Source organism: Eschrichtius robustus, chromosome 8 (assembly GCF_028021215.1).
Source record: "Eschrichtius robustus isolate mEscRob2 chromosome 8, mEscRob2.pri, whole genome shotgun sequence".
Classification (NCBI taxonomy): domain Eukaryota; kingdom Metazoa; phylum Chordata; class Mammalia; order Artiodactyla; family Eschrichtiidae; genus Eschrichtius; species Eschrichtius robustus.
The window spans coordinates 65,272,302-65,294,439 of record NC_090831.1 but is presented as its reverse complement, the minus strand read 5'-3'; the positions used below and the strand labels follow the sequence as shown (position 1 = coordinate 65,294,439).

At 34.9% G+C, this 22,138-nt stretch overlaps 1 protein-coding gene across 1 annotated transcript in view; it reads left to right on the top strand.

Moving 5' to 3' along the window:
• The window catches only part of PHF14 (PHD finger protein 14), a 193,684-nt gene extending 171,976 nt beyond the window's left edge, over nt 1–21,708 (top strand). Inside the window, exon 18 of the mRNA XM_068550589.1 lies at nt 21,507–21,708. Coding sequence (XP_068406690.1) covers nt 21,507–21,581 — 75 coding nt within the window. The 3' untranslated portion in view covers nt 21,582–21,708. The remainder of the gene's footprint in view (nt 1–21,506) is intronic.
• The last annotated feature ends 430 nt before the right edge of the window (nt 21,709–22,138 follow it).

Below are 22,138 nucleotides of genomic sequence, written 5' to 3'. Positions count from 1 at the left end.
AATTTAGAGAGGTAATTAGAAGAATATGGGTACAGAATTTAATAGTTGTCTTGAATAATCTATATTATTTTATTTTTTGTTATCTACCTTTGATTTTCCTCATATTACAAATAGAGGTGCTCACTGAATTCTCTTCTGCTTATTGCAGTGTTTCAGTTGATTCTCTTGACATTTCCAGGTATAAACAAATAGGGATGGTTTTACCTCCTCTTTTACAATTTTATACTTCATGTCCTTCTCTTGTCTAATTGTGTTGGCCAGTATCTCCAAAACAAGATTAAATAATAGTGGTATATTTGTCATCACCTTGACTTGGATTGTTTCTAGCGTGTTTCTTGGATTGTTGCTAGCTTTTGAGCTGAAAACGTGTGTTATTTTTAAAAAGTATAACAAATAAATATGTAAAATATAATAATGAAAATAAACTGGGAGTTGTAGAAGTATAATATGATGCCATTCATATAAAATGTTAAAATAAAAAAACATACCAGGGAGTGATTAATGTCCAATTCAGCGTATTGGTTACATCTGGTAAAAAGGAAGGAAGAGGAATGGGATGGGGAAGGAATATCCAGAGGGCTTCAATAAGTGTTATAAGTTATGGTTATGATTATTGCTATGTTTGCAACATTTTATAACAAAATAATTTGACTTGCTGAAGAAACAAGGAGGTGTCTGTTGAGGAATAGAGAAGATAGGAGGCATAAATTGAACTCACTTTTATAATTCAAGTGCATAAATTTCCTGAGAGCAGGGATGAGCTCTGTTCTCCTCTCTACCATGAACATATGCACAGCACATAGTAGGTATTCACTTATAATTTTTGAATGAAAAAATAGAGGAAAGAAAGGAGGATATTTTTCATTAGTTTTCCCTATTCCTTCTTTCTCCTTATTCTTTCGTACACATCATTAATTAAGTAAAGCTTAGTTTAAATAATTTAGGCATATAGATCTATTTTGTATATTAGAAGCCTACATTTTTTCTAAATGTACAAAATGTTACCAAGTTTTCCATACAGCTTTCCAGAAATCAACATATTATTACATATTTATTGTGCTGCTTGTGATGTATAAAACACATAATACAAATCAATTATTGGGTACACTACTTGTGTGCTGAGTCCTAAAAATGATTCATGCTACCTACATTCAGAGGAGGCAAAACGGTATTGCAGTCTCAAATGCCTGCTGTTGCTCAGTTATATTCCTGCTTTATCCTTCTTTTGAAATTGAATATGTCATATATCAACAAGACATTTCAAACTGTGGTGAAATACAGAGTATACAGCTTATTTTTTTTATTTTAAAAGAAAATTGGAATAAAAAGATCACATTCTGTTTATGTACTTTCTGTCTATGATAAAATACCTAACAGTAATTTAAAAAGTTAAGAAAAGTAAAATCATTTTTTTAATGCTGTCATAGTTCAGTGGAGAATTAGAAATTTATGTTTCCTAGGTAATTGTTGAACACCTGTACTACGAAAATTAGCACTTTCCAATTGTTTAATGAATTTTGATTGAACAATATGGTTGCCACATAATGTGGCCATGAGATCATTAACTTTTATTTTCTCATTTTTATATATTTAAACTTATAATTTAATTTTCACTAACTGTTCCATTTTGTCAGTTTTGTATTCAATTTAATGTTATACCAGGATTTTCTTTTGAGACCCTTCAGTTTGAACTCTCAACGTTTCCAAGAGCTTCCAAGAGTCCTTCATGGACCTACCTCTGTAGAAGCTTGTGATTCTTCTTCTTAAAAGTAGAGGCTATTTTTTCTTTCTCAGCAAGTAAGCTTTTGTGTTAATAACTGTCAAAGAATTGAGAAAGCCATGGACCTCAATAATAAATCCTCTTTACATGAGCTTATTTGAAGACAAAAGAGCAGCCATCCCAAGGTAATGGCAGAATTTTATGTTTCTCAGAAACTGATCCTTGCAACATTTTCCCAATACCCCTTTTTGTTCTCAACTATTCCTGTATCCTCATGAGAGTTAGGAAATATAACACAACAAATCCTAATATTGTCAGAATGCTTGAAAAAATGAAAAGGCAGTTGGTATGTTTATCAGGATTTCTCATAAATAATCTTCAGGGAGCAGAATTCTAAACTGTTCTGGATTTAAAGATTGCTTTCCAATGATTTCTGCAAGACAGACTTAGGATCTTTTTGTATAACTGAGTAATTAATGTGGTCAGTATCTGTTGGGCAAAAAATGAATTATTTTGGAAAAATATGTGAGGTTTAAAATTTATTGATCATGAGCAGTTCTACTTGTCTGTGTGGTATATTGGAAAGAGAACTCTTTGGAGTCAGACAGAGCTGAGTTTAAATCCCAGCTCCTCTTATATATTTAGGTATGTGACAGAGGGCAGTTCTTTAATGTCTTCAATTCTCAATTTTCTAGATGGGAAATGGGAATAAGACTTATCTTGCCTGGCATTTGTGAGGATTACATACAATGCATGTAAATACTCTGTATTTAATAAGTACTCAAAAAGTCAAAACTACTATTTGTTTCCCATGCATCTATATAGTAGGGAATTTATTCATATAGTCAAGAAATGTTGAGACACTGTGATATGATAGAAATGACACTAGCTTCTGAGGATACTGTGGTTAGCGAGACAGAGAAAATCTGCTATCATGGAGCTTCCACTCTAGTGAAGGAAGACAGATGATATATAAAATAAGTAAATGATCATTTCATTGTGATAAATGTTATGAGGAATGATCTGGTTGGTGGAGGAAGGGCAGGTTCCGTGCCTGAAGTCAGAGAACTCACTGATTAAGAACGTATAACAAAAACAAAAAACAAAAAAAACTAGGCATATAAAATTAAAGGCAGAGGAAAGAGCTAGTGCTATTTGTTCAGGAATCAGAAGGAAGACCAGCATGTTTGGAGCTGCTTGCTGCTTAAGCAAGTTGGAGAACTGTTCAAGATGAAGCCGGAAACGTGGAAGGGGCCAGATGATAATAGGACTTTAAAGGCCATGGCAGGAGTTTGGATTCTACTCTAAACACAGTACTATTGGAGGGTTTCAAGCAAATGTGGGATGTGATATTCTCTGTGTCTTAAAAAAATTGCTGCCTACTATATGGACAATAGGTTGTACAACTGTGAAATGGAAGCAAGAAGGCTGATTAGGAAGCTATTAAAGTAATCCAGGCAAGAAATATGACAGCATGGACTAAGATGGTAACAATGGAGATGGAAAGCACTAGACAGATTTTAGATACTCTGTGGTGATAGAGACAACAGGAGTTGGCTGTGGGGTGTGAGAGAAAGAAAAGAATCAAGGAATGACTCCTAGAGTTTGCATTTGAGCAATTGGGTAAATTATAGACCAAGAGAGGTATAAGGCTGTTTGGGGAGGTTGGCAGTGGTTAGGAAGAGGAATCAAGTTTGGCTTTGTACATGGTATGTTTGAGGTGCCTATTTAAAAGTTCAGTGAAGACATAAGTAGCAGTGGACATACGAGTTTAAAGCATGGAATATATGCCAGGCTGAAGATATAAATTAGAGAGTCATCATAAAATAGATGGCATTTGAAGCCCTTTAGAGCCATCTCCAGATAACAGAACAGAGTTCTAAAGACAGCGATGAAAAGAAGTTAAAAGAAATAAAAGATACGGGGAAAATTCAGAGAACTAGGAGAAGAAAATTAAGAAAGATGCCTATGTTGTATTGGTAAGAATGCTTTAACTGCAAGTAATAGAAAGCGCAACTACTTTTTTAATATTTCATACCTTGTAGATTCAGAATTGAGAATATTAGATGTTTATAAGGTGAATAAAGACATTTTCTTTGTCTTCTGATGTTATCTGTGTGTTGACTTTAGGTTTGCCACTCCTTATTCTTCAGGTCTCAATGTATCTGTCATTTTCCGGAGGGGGAGGAGCTTCTATGAAATTCTTAGGTCCTTCTAGTAAAACCCTCATAGCACTATACTTTCATTGAACATATCATAATTGCAGTTACATAGTTGCTCAAGTAACCCATTGTTTTGGACACAGATTACAAGCTCCATAATGCTGGGAGTCTGTCTCTTATGTATCAGGTTTTTTTCTGTTTAGCACCTATCACAAATACCTGACACATAGTTGATAGTCAGGGAAGAATGTAAATGGCTTTTGTAGCTCTCTGAATGCTCTTTTCAAATAGGGTTTTAAAATGTCATTGTATGTAACATTTTTTCTAATGTTGTATAGCCTAGATCATGGACTATTGAGAAACACTTTATACTTATAGAATAACTCACTGGTCATAGAAAACATTAGTTAACTAAGTACATTTTCAGGCAGGCTTTATAAGTGATTTGGTACTTGCCACATGGCCTACTTTTTGGAATCATTTAAGAACATAGCAGTACATGGTTTTCATTATGGTAACAGTTTAAAACAAGGAGTTTAAAAACTAATATTTTTCTTTAAAAAGCTAAATAGTGTTTATATGGTTATCTGTGAATTCAAGATGTGGAAATGTGGCTGTTAGGTTTGACACTGATCATGAAATACAACTATTAGAGAAATTTTCTTGTGTGGAATTTTCTAAAATACTATTTTTAATTTTTCTTGAAGCAAAATCTACTTTTTGTCACCCATGAAAAATTAATGTGCCATAAGAAATGTGTTACTTGGATGTCTAATGAGCTATTAATTTCCAATAAAACTGTGAAGATTAATGGATTCACTCTAGGGAAAATAGCAGTCAACTTGAAATAGAGATATTTGAGGCAACTTAATCTGTTCACTTGGGAGTAAAGTTTTTAAAATTCACTTTCTAAACATAAGTTTACTTTTCAAAGGTATAGTCCTTTGATGTTAAGTTAATCTTAATAAAAGAGCAGTCAGTGTAAGTTACATTGAGAGGTATTTTTTTTAAAGATTCACAATACCACTCTTTGAGAATGAAGGAGGGTATATTATTTCAATGCCATACCCGAACTCTAGAATATCAATCATTAAAAAAAAAAAAAACAACTCTCCTTATGTATTGTCATGGTTTAGTTTTTTTCTCTTAACATTTTATACCTGATAGACTATAATATACTTTCTCCATTGCACTGTAATTCTGTGCCTCCCTGTCTTCCACACTGGAACACGGGCTCCTCTAGGCAGCAAGACATTTCATTCATCTTTGTTATTTCCAATACCTTTCCCAGTGTCCGACACACAATCATTGTTCAATAAATTTTTGCAGGAGGAAGAAAGGAAAGATTCTAGGAATAGAATTTACTTCAAGAGTTAAGATTATCTTAAAAAGATAAAATGTTTAATATGAGTCAAGGGATGAAATGTATTCCAGACTCTTCTAAAATGAGGAAATTATTTACCATTAACAGTTGAATCTGGTTCTGATGGTTCTTAAACTTCATGAATCCACAAAACACGGCAATGAGTTTCATGTGTGAAACATCACTCAGTATTACTGAATGACTGATTTTACTAGTGAGCAGTAAATACTGATTTATATTGTGGAATCTGTAATGAGCTGTCCATATCACAGAAATGCCAAAACTCTGTTATTCATAACTCTGATTACCTCTGCATACTATTTTGGTGGGTAACTTTATAGTATTTAAAACATAAGTATACTTATTTCTAAATCATCTAACAAAGCTCATTGCTTGCTTGTCTGGTTTTACTTTTTGTGTTGAGATAATTTTGATTTTAAAAGTATGAAGCACCCAGCTTCTCCTTATGGTAACATCTTATGTAATAGGATAGTTATGAAACCTGAACATCAAGTTACATAAATAACGTCATTTTCATTAAGGGAGTTTGTGTTACCTTTCACTTTTTGAATGTCTTCTACCTCTTCTCTAAAGTAGCACTAAGATTGTGATATTACCATTTATGTAAATTCTGTTTATTTCTTTGACAGTGATTTGATACATATGAGCTATAACTGTCCTTTGTTTAGAACGTCAAAACTCAGCAAAGGAAGTATAAAACTTCAGTATTTTCTCATATTTTTTATTATGGCATCAATTAAAATGGCCAAAGATTATGCTTTTTCTAATGGCAATATAGAAGTTAGTTTGGGTAAAATTTAACTGTAGGGCTTGACTAAGCCAAAAAAAAATTTTGTTTAGTTAGTTGATTTACAATATTGTGTTAGTTTCAGGTACACAGCAAAGTGATTTGTTTATACACACACACACACACACATACATAAAATATATTCTTTTTTATCAATACTTTTCCATTATAGGTTACTAAAAGATACTGAATATAGTTCCCTATGGTATACAGTAAATCCTTGTTGTTTATTTTACATATGATAGTGTGTATCTGTTAATCCCATACTCCTAATTTATCCTCCCCGTGCCCCCTTCCATTTTGGTAACCATAAGTTTGTTTTCTCTGTCTACGAGTCTGTTTGTTTTGTAAATAAGTTCATTTGTATTATTTTTTAGATTCCACATATAAGTGATATCATATGGTATTTGTCTTTCTCAGTCTGCCTTACTTCACTTAGTATGATAATCTCTAGGTCCACCCATGTTGCTGCAAAGGGCATTATTTATTCTTTTTCGTGGATGAGTAATATTCCATTGTATATATATACACTTCTTCTTTATGCATTCATCTGTTGGACACTAAGGTTGCTTCCGTGTCTTGGCTATTGTAAATACTGCTGCAGTGAACATTGGGGTGCATATATCTTTTCAAATTAGAGTTTTTGTCTTTTCTGGGTATGTGCACAGGAGTGGGATTGCTGGATCATACAGTAACTCTATTTTTAGTTTTTTAAGGGACACATACCATTTTCCTTAGTGGCTGCACCAATTTATATTCCCACCAACAGTGTAGGAGTGTTCCCTTTTCTCCAAACCCTGTACAGCATTTGTTATTTGTAGACTTTTTCATGATGGCCATTCTGAGCAGTGTGAGATGATACCTCATTGTAGTTTTGATTTGCATTTCTCTAATAAATAGCGATGTTGAGCATCTTTTCATGTGCCTGTTGGTCATCTGTATGTCTTCTTTGGAGAAATGTCTATTTAGGCCTTCTGCCCATTTTTTGATTGGGTTGTTTGTGGTTTGGTTTTTTTAATTGAGTTGTATGAGCTGTTTGTATATTTTGGAAATTAAGCCCTTGTCGGTCACATCTTTTGCAAATATTTTCTCCCAGTCCATAGGTTGTCTTTTCATTTTGTTTATGGTTTGCTTTGCTGTGCAAAAGCTTATAAGTTTGATTAGGGCCCATTTGTTTATCTTTGCTTTTATTTCTTTTGCCTTGGGTGACTGATTTAAGAAAATATTGCTACCATTTATGTCAGAGAATATTTTGCCTGTGTTCTCTTCTAGGAGTTTTATGGTATCATGTCTTATATTTAATTCTTTAAGCCACTTTGAGTTCAATTTTGTCCATGGTGTGAGGGAGTGTTCTAACTTCATTGATTAACATGTGGCTGTCTAGCTTTCCCAACACCACTTGCTGAAGAAACTGTCTTTTCTCCATTATATATTTTTGCCTGCTTTGTTGAAGATTAATTGACCATTAATTTATTTCTGGGCTCTCTATTCTGCTCCATTGATCCATATGTCTGTTTTTGTGCCAGTACCATGCTGTTTTTATTACTGTAGCTCTATAGTATTATCCGAAGTCTGGAAGGGTTATACCTCCAGCTTTGTTCTTTTCTCTCAGAACTGCTTTGGCAATTCTGGGTCTTTAGTGATTGCATATAAATATTACGATTATTTGTTTAGTTCTGTGAAAAATGTCATGGGTAAATTGATAGGGATAACATTAAACCTGTAGATTGCTTTGGGTAATATGGCCACTTTAACTATATTAATTCTTCCAATCCAAGAGCATGGGATTTCTTTCCATTTCCTTGAATCATCTTCGATTTCTTTTATCAATGTTTTATAGTTCTCAGAGTATAAGTCTTTCACCTGCTTGGTCAGGTTTATCCCTAGGTTTTCTTTTGTTTGTTTGTTTGTTTGTTTTTAATGCAATTTTGAACAGGACTTTTTTTTTTACTTTCTGATACTTCATTGTTAATGCAAAGAAATGCAACAGATTTCTGTATACTAATCTTGTATCCTGCTACCTTGCTGAATTCATTTATCACTTCTAATAGTTTTTGTGTGGAGTCTTTAGGGTTTTCTACATAGAGTATCATGTCATCTGCATATAATGACAATTTTACCTCTTCCCTTTTGATTTAGATACCTTTTATTTTTTCTTGTCTGATTGCTGTGGCTAGGACTTCCAGTACTATGTTGAATAGAAGTGGTGAGAATGGGTGTCCTTATCTTGTCCCAGAATTTAGTGGGAAGGTATTCAGCTTTTCACCATTGAGTATTATGTTGGCTGTGGGTTTGTCACAAATGGCTTTTATTCTGTTGAGATATGTTCCCTCTATACCCAGTTTGGCAAGAGTTTTTATCATGAATGGATGTTGAATTTTATCATATGCCTTTTCTGCCATCTATTGAGATGATCATGTGGTTGGTGTCTTTTGTTGATGTGGTGTATCACATTGATTGATTTGTGTATGTTGAACCATCTTTGTGACCCTAGAATGATTCCAACTTGATCATGGTGTATGATCCTTTTTATGAATTGTTGGATTCAGTTTGCTAATATTTTGTTGAGGATTTTTGCATCTATATTCATCAAAGATATTGGCCTGTAATTTTCTTTACTTAGTGTCTGTCTTTTTGGTATCAGGGTGATGGTGGCTTCATAGAATGACTTTGGGAGTGTTCCCTCCTCTTCAGTCTTTTGGAAGAGTTTAAGAAGGAGTTTAAGAAGTTTAAGAAGTATTAGTTCTTCTTTGTATGTTTGGTAGAATTCCCCGGTGAAGCCATCCAGTCCTGGACTATTATTTGCAGGGACTTTTAAAAAAATTACATATCGTATTTTACTTCTAGTGATTAGTCTGTTCAAATTATCTGTTTCTTCTTGATTCAGTTTTGTCAGACTGTGTTTCTAGAAACTTGTCCATTCCTTCTGGGTTGTCCATTTTGTTGGCATGTAACTGTTTATAATATTTTCTTATGATTTTTGTATCAATATTTATGCATTTTTCATTGTTATTTCTCCTCCTTCAATTCTTAATTTATTTGGGTCCTCTCTCTTTTCTTCTTGGTGAGCCTAGCCAGAGGTTTGTTGATTTTATTTATCCTTTCCTTTCAAAGAACCAGTTCTTGGTTTTATTGATTTTTTTCTATTGTTTTTTTAATCTCTATTTTATTTATTTCCTCTCTGATCTTTATTATTTCTTTCCTTCAGCTGACTGTAGATTGTGTTTGTTCTTCTTATTCTAATTCTTTTAGGTGGTAGTTTAGGTTGTTTATTTGGGATTTTTCTTATTTTCTGAGAAAGGCCTGTATTTCTATGAACTTCCCTCTTAGAACTTCTTTTGCTGTGTCCCATTGATTTTGTATGGTGTGTTTTTATTGTCATTTATCTTGAGGTATTTTTTTAATTTCATCATTGACCCACTGGTTTTTTAGCAGTGTGTTGTTTGGTCTCCATGTAATCATTTTTTGTTCTCATTTCTCTTTCTGTGATTGATTTCTATTTTCATTCCATTATGGTCAGAAAAGATGCTTGAAATAATTTCTATCCTTTTGAGTTTGTGGAGGTTTGTTTTGTGGCCTAGTATGTGGTGTATCCTAGAGAATGTTCCATATGCACTTGAAAAGAATGTGTATTCTGGTTTTTTTGGATGTGATGTCCTGTAGATATCAACTAAGTCTAACTGTTTTATTGTGTCATTTAGGATCTCTGTTGCCTTATTGATTTTCTGTCTGGAAGATCTGTCCACTGATGTCAGCGGAGTGTTAAAGTCTCCTACTATTATTGTATTCCCATCAATTTCTCCCTTTATGTCTGTTAGTATTTATTTTATGTATTTAGGTACTTCTCTCTTGGGTGCATATATGTTAACAAGTGTGATATCCTCTTCTTGTATTGGTCTTTTTATCATTATATAGTGTCCTTCTTTGTCTTTCTTTATGGCCTTTGTTTTATTTTATTTTTTAATTTATTTATTTTTGGCTGCGTTGGGTCTGTTGCTGCGCACAGGCTTTCTCTAGCCATGTTGAGCGGGTTCTACTCTGTTGCAGTGCGCAGGCTTCTCATTGTGGTGGCTTCTCTTGTTGGAGAGCATGGGGTCTAGGCACGTGGCCTTCAGTAGTTGCAGCATGTAGTTGCGGCATGCAGGCCCTAGAGCATGCGGGCTTCAGTAGTTGTTGTGTGTGGGCTCAGTAGTTGTGGCGCATGGGCTCTGGGGTGCACGGGCTTCAGTAGTTGTGGTGCACAGGCTTGGTAATTGTGGATCGTGGGCTCTAGAGCGCAGGCTCAGTAGTTGTGGCTCACAGACTTAGTTGCTCCGCGACATGTGGGATCTTCCTGGACCAGGGCTCAAACCTGTGTCCCTTGCATTGGCAGGCAGATTCTTAACCACTGCACCACCAGGGAAGTCCCTGGTCTTTATTTTAAAGTCTATTTTGTCTGATATGACTATTGCTACCTTCGCTTTCTTGTCATTTCCATTTGCATGAATACCTTTTTCCATCCCCTCACTTTCAATCTATATGTGTCTTTTTCCCTAAAGTATTTCTCTTGTAGGCAACATATTGTAGGTTCTTATTCTGTTATCCAATCTGCCACTCTCTCTCTTGATTGGAGCATTTAGTCAGTTGACATTTAAAGTATTTATTGATGATTATGTATTTGTCATTTTAAACCTTGTTTTCCAGTTGATTTTGTATTTTTTCTTTGTCCTTGTCTTCCTTTTGACTTTCCTTTTGTGGTTTGATGGTTTTCTTTTGTATTATGCTAGAGTTCCTTTCTTTTTGGTTTTTGTGAAGCTGTTGTATGTTTTTGATTTGTTATCCTGGTTTTCAAGTATGCTAACCCATAACTATACCTACTTGCTTTAGACGGGTAGTCATATAAACTCAAACACATTCTAAAAGGTCTACCTTTTCTTACTTCCCTCCCTGACATTTTGTGATTTTGATGTCCTATTTTACATCTTCATGTTTATCCTTTTGCTGTTCATGGTAGTTATAATCGCCTTTACTGAATTTTTTTCATTGTTTTTTATTCTGTGTACTGGCTTATTTAAGGGATGCATGTTTTTCCCTTTCAGGACTTTGAATATATCTCGTCACTCCCTCCGGGCCTGCAAAGTTCTGTAGAGAAATCAGCTGATAGCCTTATGGTAGTTCCACTGTAACTCACTGTTTTTCTCTTGCTGCCTTTATAATCCTCTCTTTAACTTTTGCCACTTTAATTACGATATATCTTACAGTAGGGCTGTTTGGGTTCATCTTGTTTGGGATCTTCCGTGCTTCCTGTACCTGGATATCTGTTTCCTTCTTTAGGTTTGGGAAGTTGTCAGCCATAATTTTTTCAAATATATTTTTGATCCCCTTTTCTCTTTCTTCTCCTTCTGGAATTCCTGTTATGTGTAGATTGGCATGCTTTGTATTATCCCATAGATCTCATATATTGCTTTTATTTTTTAAATGTGTCTGTCTGCTGTTCTGATTGGGTGATTTCTGTTATTCTGTCTTCCAGATCACTTATTCATTCTTCTACATTCTTTAGTTTGCTATTTATTGCCTTTAGCTAAGTTTTCACCTCAGAAATTGAGTTGTCTAATTTTGATTGGCTCCTCTTTATGGTGTCTAGTTCCTTGTTACAGTGATCTACATTTCTATTGATAGTCTTTCTTAATTCCTTCTGCATTTTTATTACCTCCTTTTTGAAATCGGGGTCTGGTAGACTGGTGAGGTCTGTATCATTGTTTGTTCATTTAGGGGGATTCTATTGTTTTTTAAGTTGGCAGTAGTTCCTCTACTTTTTCATTTTACTTATATTTCTCTGACTCTATGAATTTAGGAGAAACAGTTATCTACTGTAGTTTTAAAGGGCTATTTTTATGTGTGAGTGACCCTGTGTAGACCATGTGAGTCCAGTATCGTTGGTGCCAGGGTTGTTTTTGGTATGGATGCTTGCCAAGTCTTTCCTCGGGGTGTGCTGGCCCTTGTCTCCTTGATAGACGGTGTGTTTGGTGTTTTGGTGACCAGAGCCTGTGCTGGATGTTGGGCAGGGCCTCCTCTTTGCCCTGTGGTTCTCACAGCCCTGTTGGGGTTAGGGTCTGCTCCCCAGTTGTTGGAGTAGAGGCCCCAGATCCAATTCTGAGCTGCGGTGTGAGATAGGTGGGACTGGAGTGCTCCCTCTGGGAAAGGAGCCACTGCGTGTTCTTCCCCAGGAGCTGTCTGCCAGGATGTGTGACTCTGTGTTGCTGCCTGTCACCTGGTGTGTGTGCCCACAGAAATCACTGTTGCTGCCGCTGCACTCAGGGGCCACCTCCACTACAGGAGCGCTAGTAATCAGTTCAGATTTCAGCCCTGCCTCCACGTGAGCGCGCCCGGGAAATTCGCAAAACCCATGGTGGCAGAAGCTATGCCCTGCTGTGAGCACACTGATAATGAGGCTGCTATGGTAGATCCACACCTCTCCCTTACTGAGTTGACAGTGGGGCTCCTATGACAGATCTGCCTTCCATCCTGCGCATGCCCCCTGTTGTGGCCCAGGCCACACTCCAGGACCTTCGGGCTGTCTCCCCACAGCCAAACTGGTTCCTCTCCCTAGGTCTGTCTGCTGAGGCCAAGTTTCAGCACCTAGCCACTGCACTCACCAGGAGGCACATATCTCCAGCTGTGCTGGTCTCTCTACCCTGGGGGGCTGCAGGCCAGCTCCCACACTCTCCTCTCCAGCCTCTGAAGCTCCCTGTGTGTTTCAGCACATTTCCCAGCTGGTGAAGGAGGTTCCCAGGGGTGCAGGTCCTGTCCCGATTCCTCCTCTTCTCCCTTTTCCCTTCATCTTACCTGGTTACGTAGGGATCTTTCCAGCAGCTTTGGTTGTATGAGATCTTCTGCAAGCTTGCAGTAGGTATTCTGTGAGAATTATTCCACATGTAGGTATATTTTTGATGTATTTGTTAGAGGAGGTGAGCTCCACATCCCTCTACTCCGCCATCTTGATCTCCTCCACCCAAATTCTTTTAATATATATAAAATGCCTTTTAAATCTGTGTTGCATTAAACTCCTCATTGTATTGTGAAGGATAAACAATATGCTATCACATCCTATTGAAGAGGGCACTTCTTCCACAATGGCCAGTTCCACTATCAATGGCTATTGCTTATATTAATAAATAAATAAAATATGCTAAATATAAGTATTTTCCAGCTTGTATAATGAACTCAGTTATTGCTGAATAATTTCTAGTCATAAAACAGTGCATGTATGACTGGAAATTTTAATGAGCCAATCACTGATTTTTATACAACCTAGAAATTTCTTAGCTATGGAACTATAATTTGACTGGTAAGCTTGCATATCTTAAACATTTTTAGACTTTATTTTTGCCTCATTTTTGCTTTATGGAATTTTTTTAACTCCTGGGAATTTAAACCTGTATGTGTATGTTTAGAACAAAAAATAAAACAACATAAATTTAGAAATGTCTCTTCTCCTTGAGTACCTGTGGGAAAAGTAGAGGTTCATATGTATTGTCTTCAAATATTAGTACATTTAGGATTTTTGAAATGTTACATTTAGTGAATAATAGATGATTTATGCAAAAATACTTTCTAAAGAGCCTCTTTAAATGTTATTTCTTAATATACCATAATCTTTTAATTCATATACATTGGACTTGTGCTAGTCTCATTTGAAAATATACTTATATTGTCCCCTTATGGAATTTGAGGGGTTTTGTTTGTTTTATTTTTCTCTATAGTCAGTACTGACTACCCACCAACTTCAAAAGCAGGTAGCATTTTTTCTTCCAGTTTAATTGAGATATAATTGACATACATCACTCTGTATGTTTAAGGTATACAGCAAAATGATTTGATTTATACATAGTACATTTATAAGTGGAAGTTTGTACCTTTTGACTACCTTCATCCAGTTTCCTCCCCATTCACTTCTCCTCACCCCACCCCCTAACCCAAATCTGATCTCTTTTTCTATGAGTTTATTTGTTTTTGAAATTTAATTGACCTCCAATACTGTTAGTTCCTGTTACATAACATTCAGTACTTCTGTATATTTCAAGGTGATCACCATGATAAGCCTGGTTACATATGTTAGCATACAAAGATATTACATAGTTATTGACTATATTCCCCACACTCTACATTTCATCAAAAGCAGGTAATATCTTTTAAACCAAAGTGTTACAGATGAAGGAAAGTTAGGGGCCTCTAATGTTCATTTCCAGCATACACTTCTATGCTTATTTCCTAGATATTAGATAGTCTGCCAGAGAAGGAAAATATTTTTATCTTTAAAATCATAAGTTCCGCAGGGGTTATCAAACATAAGCCTTATACAGGAACTCATCTGTCAGAGAAGAGTGTGATGGTTTTCTTAGCCCCAGCAGGTTAGCACCATATCTTAAATATATCTTAAATACCTAAAAATTCATATTATGAAAGTTACACTTTTCTTCATGTTTATGAGAAGATATAAGCCTATAGAATTAGGTTTATGCTCATTAAGTGTCTAACCTAACTCACACTTACCATCCATCATTCATTTTCTTTTTTCTAATCCTATTTTGCCAGGCTCTTACCTCCCACTCACTGTTCTTCCTTTCCTATAAATATGCCCTCCCTAGATGACTGTACCAGTCCTTAGGGCCTTCCTTCCCAGGTCATAGAGATTCTCTCTTGATCTGAAATCATACATGGGAAATCCAAAGTCTTATTTTTAACTGTCCCATTTCCATGCCACCAAAAGCCACCACAAAGAAGTAAAAAGTAACAGGAGGAACTAAAGACTTAGAAAAGCAAACCTACTCTCCTAGATCTGCTCCAGAATCACAAACTGAGAGATAAGTGATTGCTCAACAAATGAAATAGAATTATTCATATATACTCATATGTGAAATTAGAGATTACTGTCCTTTTATCTATATACTTGCTATTAAAATAAAAGGCCATGATTTTGTAATATTAGGTAATGGGATATTTCTTTAACTATCTTTTGAGTCACTAAGTAGAGAAAAAAGGTAGAAATTTACAAAATAGCTCCATTTTGTTTAACGACTTATGTGTTTGAGCTAGGTTTACTAAGAACATCCCAGGTTACTTTAATTTTACAATGTAGCCCTAGACTTTTTATTTTAATGTATCTATTTTATTTATTTATTTTTGGCTGTGTTGGGTCTTCATTGCTGTGCACGGGCTTTCTCTAGTTGCAGCGAGCGGGGGCTACTCTTCGTTGAGGTACGCAGGCTTCTCATTGCAGTGACTTCTCTTGTTGCGGAGCACAGGCTCTAGGAGCCCGGGCTTCAGTAGTTGTGGCACGTGGGCTCAGTAGTTGTGGCTCATGGGATCTAGAGCGCAGGCTCAGCAGTTGTGGCGCACGAGCTTAGTTGCTCTTGTGGGATCAACCCTTGAACCCTTGTCCCCTGCATTGGCAGGCGGATTCTTAACCACTGCGCCACCAGGGAAGTCCTAGACTTTCTAATTAAATATGCAACTTCTGTCATAAGAAAAGAACCTCTTATGCTTTTTACTGTGAATTTAATTAAGCATTTCTTGTAAGTTCATTTCAGTATCTCTCATGGCCCACTGAAGTTGAGATTCAGTTGTAAAATAGTAGATTAATTACCTTTTGTATTAAATGAAATAAGAATCTCAAATATGCAACATCAGGAAATTTAATTGTGGTCTTCAATTGCTTATTCAATGCACTGGAAAACTGAATACAGAAGTACAGAAAAAAGGGCCAAAGGTTGTTAAATGTAGCACATCACACACATTTTGCACTTTACTTAATGATCCAAGTGTTTATTACTATGAAGTAAATGCACCATTTAAAGAATTAGAGTGGAATTGTAAAATGTTAAAAACTCTAATTAATTTTAGTCTGAAGCATGCAGCATGCTCATTTTTGCCTAAAACATTTTCATTATCGTATTTTTCCAGTTATTAAGAAAAACTTTTTCCTTATTGTGAAGCACTAGCATATTTTCTGTATTAAAAGCACAATCTTAAATGCCATTGAGAGTTATATCTGGTATATTTTTTTTTTTTAAGTTTATTTATTTTACTTATTTATTTTTGGCTGCGTTGGGTCCTTGTTGCTGCGCGTGGGCTTTCTCTAGTTGCGGCGAGCGGGGGCTACTCTTTGTTGCAGTACGCGTGCTTCTCATTGCGGTGGCTTCTCTTGTTGTGGAGCACGGGCTCTAGGCACACAGGCTTCAGTAGTTGCAGCACGCAGGCTCAGTAGTTGTGGCTCGCGGGCTCTAGAGCACAGGCTCAGGAGTTGTGGCGCATGGGCTTAGTTGCTCTGCGGCATGTGGGATCTTCCTGGACCAGGGCTCGAACCCGTGTCCCCTGCGTTGGCAGGTGGATTCCTAACCACTGTGCCACCAGGGAAGTCCCTCTGGTATATGTTTTAAATGAATAAAAGAGAGTAGTTTTTGACCTCAGATCAGAACAATATGTTATATATTGCTTTTCTATACTTAGTCTACAACTAACAGAACAGGTTAAGTGTGTCTTCATATTTTTCACCAAAAGCTGTGTATATACTACAGTTTTAAAAGAACCATTATTAAAGCATACAGATAATTTCAACTGTTAATTTGAATCCAATTACAGTAACTTTTCTCTGATTAAAGGAATATTTAAAATCTAAAGAAAATATCATAAGAAAATAGAAATATTTTAAGTTAGTACTTAGCTGTACCTTCTCACTTTATTTTACTGTTTGTACCACCATGTGTCTTTGTCTGCTGTGAATAGTAAATTCTGTAAAGTAAAAACAACTGACATCATTCTCTTTGAAAACAGACTCCCATTATGCTTACTTATTTCTGGAAATAAAGCTTATGTTTTCTAATTGTGAAAGTAATCTGTGCTCAGAGTAGAAATGTAAGATGAATGCATGGAAGCACAGACAAGAAAATAAAAATTAATAGCATCACCATTATAAACATTCGAGGTACTCAAGAAATTTTAAATAGAAAAATGGAAAGCAAACAGTTTATTTTAGCTGTGTATTTTTAATGTAGAGGCGACGGTTACCTTGAATTTTCTTCCACATAAAATCTTTGTGCATACGTCACACTTACTTTGAATTTAGAAAACTTGCATTAAGTAGTCACTTCTATTTTGTTTTTTTAAATCTTTTTATTTTGAAATAATTTTAAACTTACAAAAAGTTGCAAAAATAGCACAGATAATTCCCATTTGCCCTTCATCCAGCTTCCTGTAGTGTTATCATCTTCTACTGTTCAGTTATTTTATAGAGTGTTTATCTGATGTTTTCTCCTTACTAGATTTAGATTCATGCATTATTGGGAAGGCTACCACAGACCAGAATTAATGTGCTCTTTTTAGTGCATCTTACCAAACAGTTAATGTTAATATGTATTACTGGTAATGTTAACCTTCATCATTTGGTTTAGGTAGTGTTTGACAGATTTCTCCACTCTAAAGGTACTCATAAAGTCACCTTTAAAGATATAATGAAATAATGGGGAAAGTTTGTCCCTTTGTATAATCCAACCTTTAAAAGAAATAATTTAAAACTTGACAGTCTGTAGGGTAAATACAGAGTCATCTGTATTCATAGACTAATTTGAGTCCAAACATTACCTGAACAGTAGAAATTCCAGCTGCTAAAATAATTGCTCTTTGTTTGGAGTTGGTTACTTCAAGAGAAGGGAAAAGCAGGGTGGATAGGTTTTATTAATTGACATCAATTCTTTGAACTGTTATGAATCAAATTTATAAATAAGGAAAAATAGAGGGCCTCCTCTTCCAGATTGATGCTGCAAGCTGAGTAGTATTTAAACAGACTCTTCTGGGTTTTATTTGGTGGTAAAAGGAATCTAGTTTAGATTAAAATGGCAGTATTTTTACTTCTCTGTTATAATGACTCTTTTAGTCTCATGTTGCCACCTGGAGCATTAGCCCATAATTACATGGTCCATGTGTGCTTAGAAATTTTCATTCTCCTCACTACAACAATGCTGTCAGTGTACAAAGAGCAGGAAGGCCAAGGAACCACATTTAACTATTTGGCATTATGAGCGTTATTGTTATGTGCATATTCCTGAAATTCCACATGTAACTAGCAGATCTGCAAGGTTGCTATAATCAACATGTTTTCTGTAGTATAAATTAACAAGCTTAAACATTAAGAGGTAAACCTGTCTGCTTTCCAGCAGCCCCAAAGGGTACATTTTCTTGTTGGCTGCTTCAGAACACTTCATGAAACAAATGTCAAACTTGTCAGGGCTGTCACTAAGAAAATGATCCGTGTAGCAAGGTCTTCTTTCACTGGGAAAAAAACAGATGTCTTATCTTAGCAAAGAGTGACAAAAACCTACCATCTATCAGAAGAAAATTTTGCCTGCCTTTAATATCCAGTAGTGAAGAAATACTTTGGTAAAAAAACTTCCTTTCTTTGCAGTTTCATTCATTATACATTCACTTGTGAATGATATTTGATTTGCTGCCTGAGCTATTTTAATGATTTTATTAATCTTGAACTGTTATAAAGTTCTTATAAAAATTGACGTCTATAGAGAATGGGCTTGAGGACACGGATGGAGAAGGGTAAGCTGGGATGAAGTGAGAGAGTGGCATGGACATATATACACTACCAAATGTAAAATAGATAGCTAGTGGGAAGCAGCCGCACAGCACAGGGAGATCAGCTCCATGCTTTGTGACCACCTAGAGGGGTGGGATAGGGAGGGTGGGAGGGAGAAGCAAGAGGGAGTGGATATGGGGATATATGTATATGTATAGCTGATTCACTTTGTTATACAGCAGAAACTAACACACCATTGTAAAGCAATTATACTCCAATAAAGATGTTAAAAAAAAAATTGATGTGTAAACTTAGAAACACAAATTAGCACTTCCAAAAAAACAAAAAGAAAAAAAGCAACTTCTAAAATCCTTTCTGGAGCTTTATTATATCTAATTCCAATGTTTTATTTACAATGATTAAAGTCTTTTGCTGTTATTTTTATTATTTTGATGATATTATACCATAGCAGTTACGATGTGTTGGACTCTAGCAGTGGATTAAATGCCTTCTCTGCCCCTCCATAATCCTTCTCTGTATCCAGATCACAGCTATTCTTATACAAAGGAAGAAAGAGATTGTATCTTGTTAACTTACACAAATAGTTTAAAGGCATAGAAAGGCAAGATATTTTAAGACATTTTCTCTGCATAAAGAAACTTTTGTACCTGTCCTGAACAGGAGGCAGTATTAGAATAGACATGCATTTATTAACTATACTTTATTACTAAGAATAATTCAACAACGAAAAGACTGACATTATATGAAGAATGTTAGTTAATTATGAAAGTAAATATTATAGATACTTCGTAGTCCTCAGGATCATCAGGGTAACCAAGCTTGTTAAACCAGTAAGTCATATTGCTGTGGGAACTTAGCAGACTGTCCACATGATAAAGCCTCTACTTTTTTTCAAAAATTAAAGAATATGAATTTGATAAGGGTGATTTTGGCTTATGATATTTCAAATATTTTTGCTTATTTCTGTTTTCAATAATGTTTTAGTAAATTCAGAAGTGTAACTACTGGATAAGGAAGGATATTATGCTTTTCCAAATTACAGACCTGTCTTTTACTCATTTTTTATTCCACTGTTTCACATAGTTCAGGAAACATTTATTGGACCCCCCTATACACTAAATGTGCCCTGTTAGGTGGTAGGAATATAAGATAAAGAAGATAAAGCCCTGCCTTGAACAACATATAAACAAATTCAGTGCTACCTAACAAAAATTTCTTGCCACGTTTACCTGCTGTTTTAATACTTTCTGTCAGTGTTTCACTGACAGAAGAGGACAGTGGAAAGTGTGGAATAGGATTTGGTTTTTGTTGGGTTGTAATTAAAATGTAATCTCTAGAGATTCTTAAAGTGGAAACTACCTGTTCATTAATAGATTTTCAAGAGTCAGTTGAACATAATATCTCTATTCAGTAGAGACAAATTGGAAAAAATAAAAAATAAACAGCACACAGTGGCTATTATGCTTAGATAAATAAATTAAAATTACATTGCCAAAATTGATAGTCAGAAACCCCATTCCTAGCAGCCAACATATCTAATGATTCAGGTTGATTGATAATATTGATAATTTCTCTGCTTTCCTGGTGTTGACAAAGGCTAAATCACAGGTGCTATTGAAATTTAGAGACAATGTATGTAAAGGAAGCTTTCTCCACCTTAATGTTTATGGGCAAGGGTGTGGTTTTTTGTGGAAAACAAATATATATATATATTTGTTATATATATTATAACATTTAACATACATATCTTTTATATATATATAAACATAATATATATAAATATATATATGTTATATATATATAACATTAACATATATATAATATATATTTGTTATATATATATACACCTTGATTTGCATTTACTTAATAAAGTCAGTTTACTAAGCAAAGCTCAATAATTATTTAATTGAATTTGGTTTTATAAAAAGATGATACGGAGATGCAGGGTGATGTGTAGTGATATTGATGTTATTACTGCTGTCCAGAGATACTTAAGAAATTAAGCTACTAATACTTTAATTAACTCAGTAAAGAGTTAGTGTTTTTTACTTCCATTAATAAAAATGAAAGGCCTATCAGAAATATTGGGAAAGCAAGACTGCTTTGTACTTAGGTGTTGTTGAAGGAACATATATGATGAGATGGGTTATAAAATGTAAGATGAAATATTTTTCCAGATTCTCATTATTTATACTTTGGAGGTCACCATTTAATATTGAACACAAGATACACTTCATTCCTATGGAAGCAGACATTATGATGTCACTTTATTTATTCACCATGTTCCACAGGAACCTGCTATGAATTATGAGGCCACCACTTAGAATCGAAACTGTAGAAGAATGTAAGCATTCTGTTGCCTCACGTGCCCATTTTAGAGTTTCCTATTTTAGAACTGACTGATCTTCAGATAACATGGTGGCCACAAGTAATTGGAAAATTGGCAGACCTGTCAAGAAAGTATGCTGGATGAGACCAAAATGCCATGCTGGGTACATAAAATGTCTCAGAAGTTAAATTTACTGTTTTTTTATCAAATAGTGAAGTAAAAATATCTGATTGACCCCCTACAAAGGACACTTTTTAGTAGCAGGTGTTTTCAAAAGTAATTCTTAGGTCATTGATAAAATAAGTTGTTTTTAAAAACATACAGAAATTTTTACTCAATGTGTAGTATAAAACAGCACCCACTGTGAATGTTAATGTTTAAATGTTGCATAATTGTGCCATTTTGTTTATAGCCTTTCCCCTACGATTACTGGAGTCATGATAGTTAATTCTTCAGAGAAATGAAGTTGAAGTGTATTAAGTATAGGTGATAAAATGCCCTGAAGTTTATATTTTAATGTTTTCTAAAATTTATTTCACAGGAAGATGAAAATGAAGCTGAAAGAAAAAATACATCTCAGGAGCTCAACATGGAACAGAAAAATCCAAAGAAATAAAGGATTTTCTGCAGTGTTTTGAAAAGTTTGCAACTTATGTAGTAGCAGATGAAATTTCTAATTGTAAAATGTTAAATTGTAAAATCTAATTTGCAAAATATTCTCAATAAAGTCGTTGAAAATGAAATAGGAACGTGCGTTTGGAATTTGTATTTTTTTAAGAGCGATTTAAACTTTTATATAAAAGACTGTTAAAATATTTTTTTAAAATTCTTTACTGAAATTTGAGAATAAGAGACAGAATTTTATCTGTAACCCGTGTTAACACATGTGGATGACTTAAAAAAAAAACTCTGAAAGTCTTTTCCCCTTACAAGCCTCTGTTGTCTTCTTCAAGGACCTTAACAGAATCCCAATTACTATAAAGAAAGTCCAACATAGTTCAAAAATGAACAGGAAATGCTTGCATGTGAAAACACTGAAAACCAACTACTGCCACAAGATTAAATACCATTTTCTGATTTCTGCCAATGTTTTTGGCAGATGTCTTTGATTATCTAAAGCAGAGTTTCTTAAAATGAGAAGCAGTTTCTTAAAATGAGAAGCAGAACTTTGGA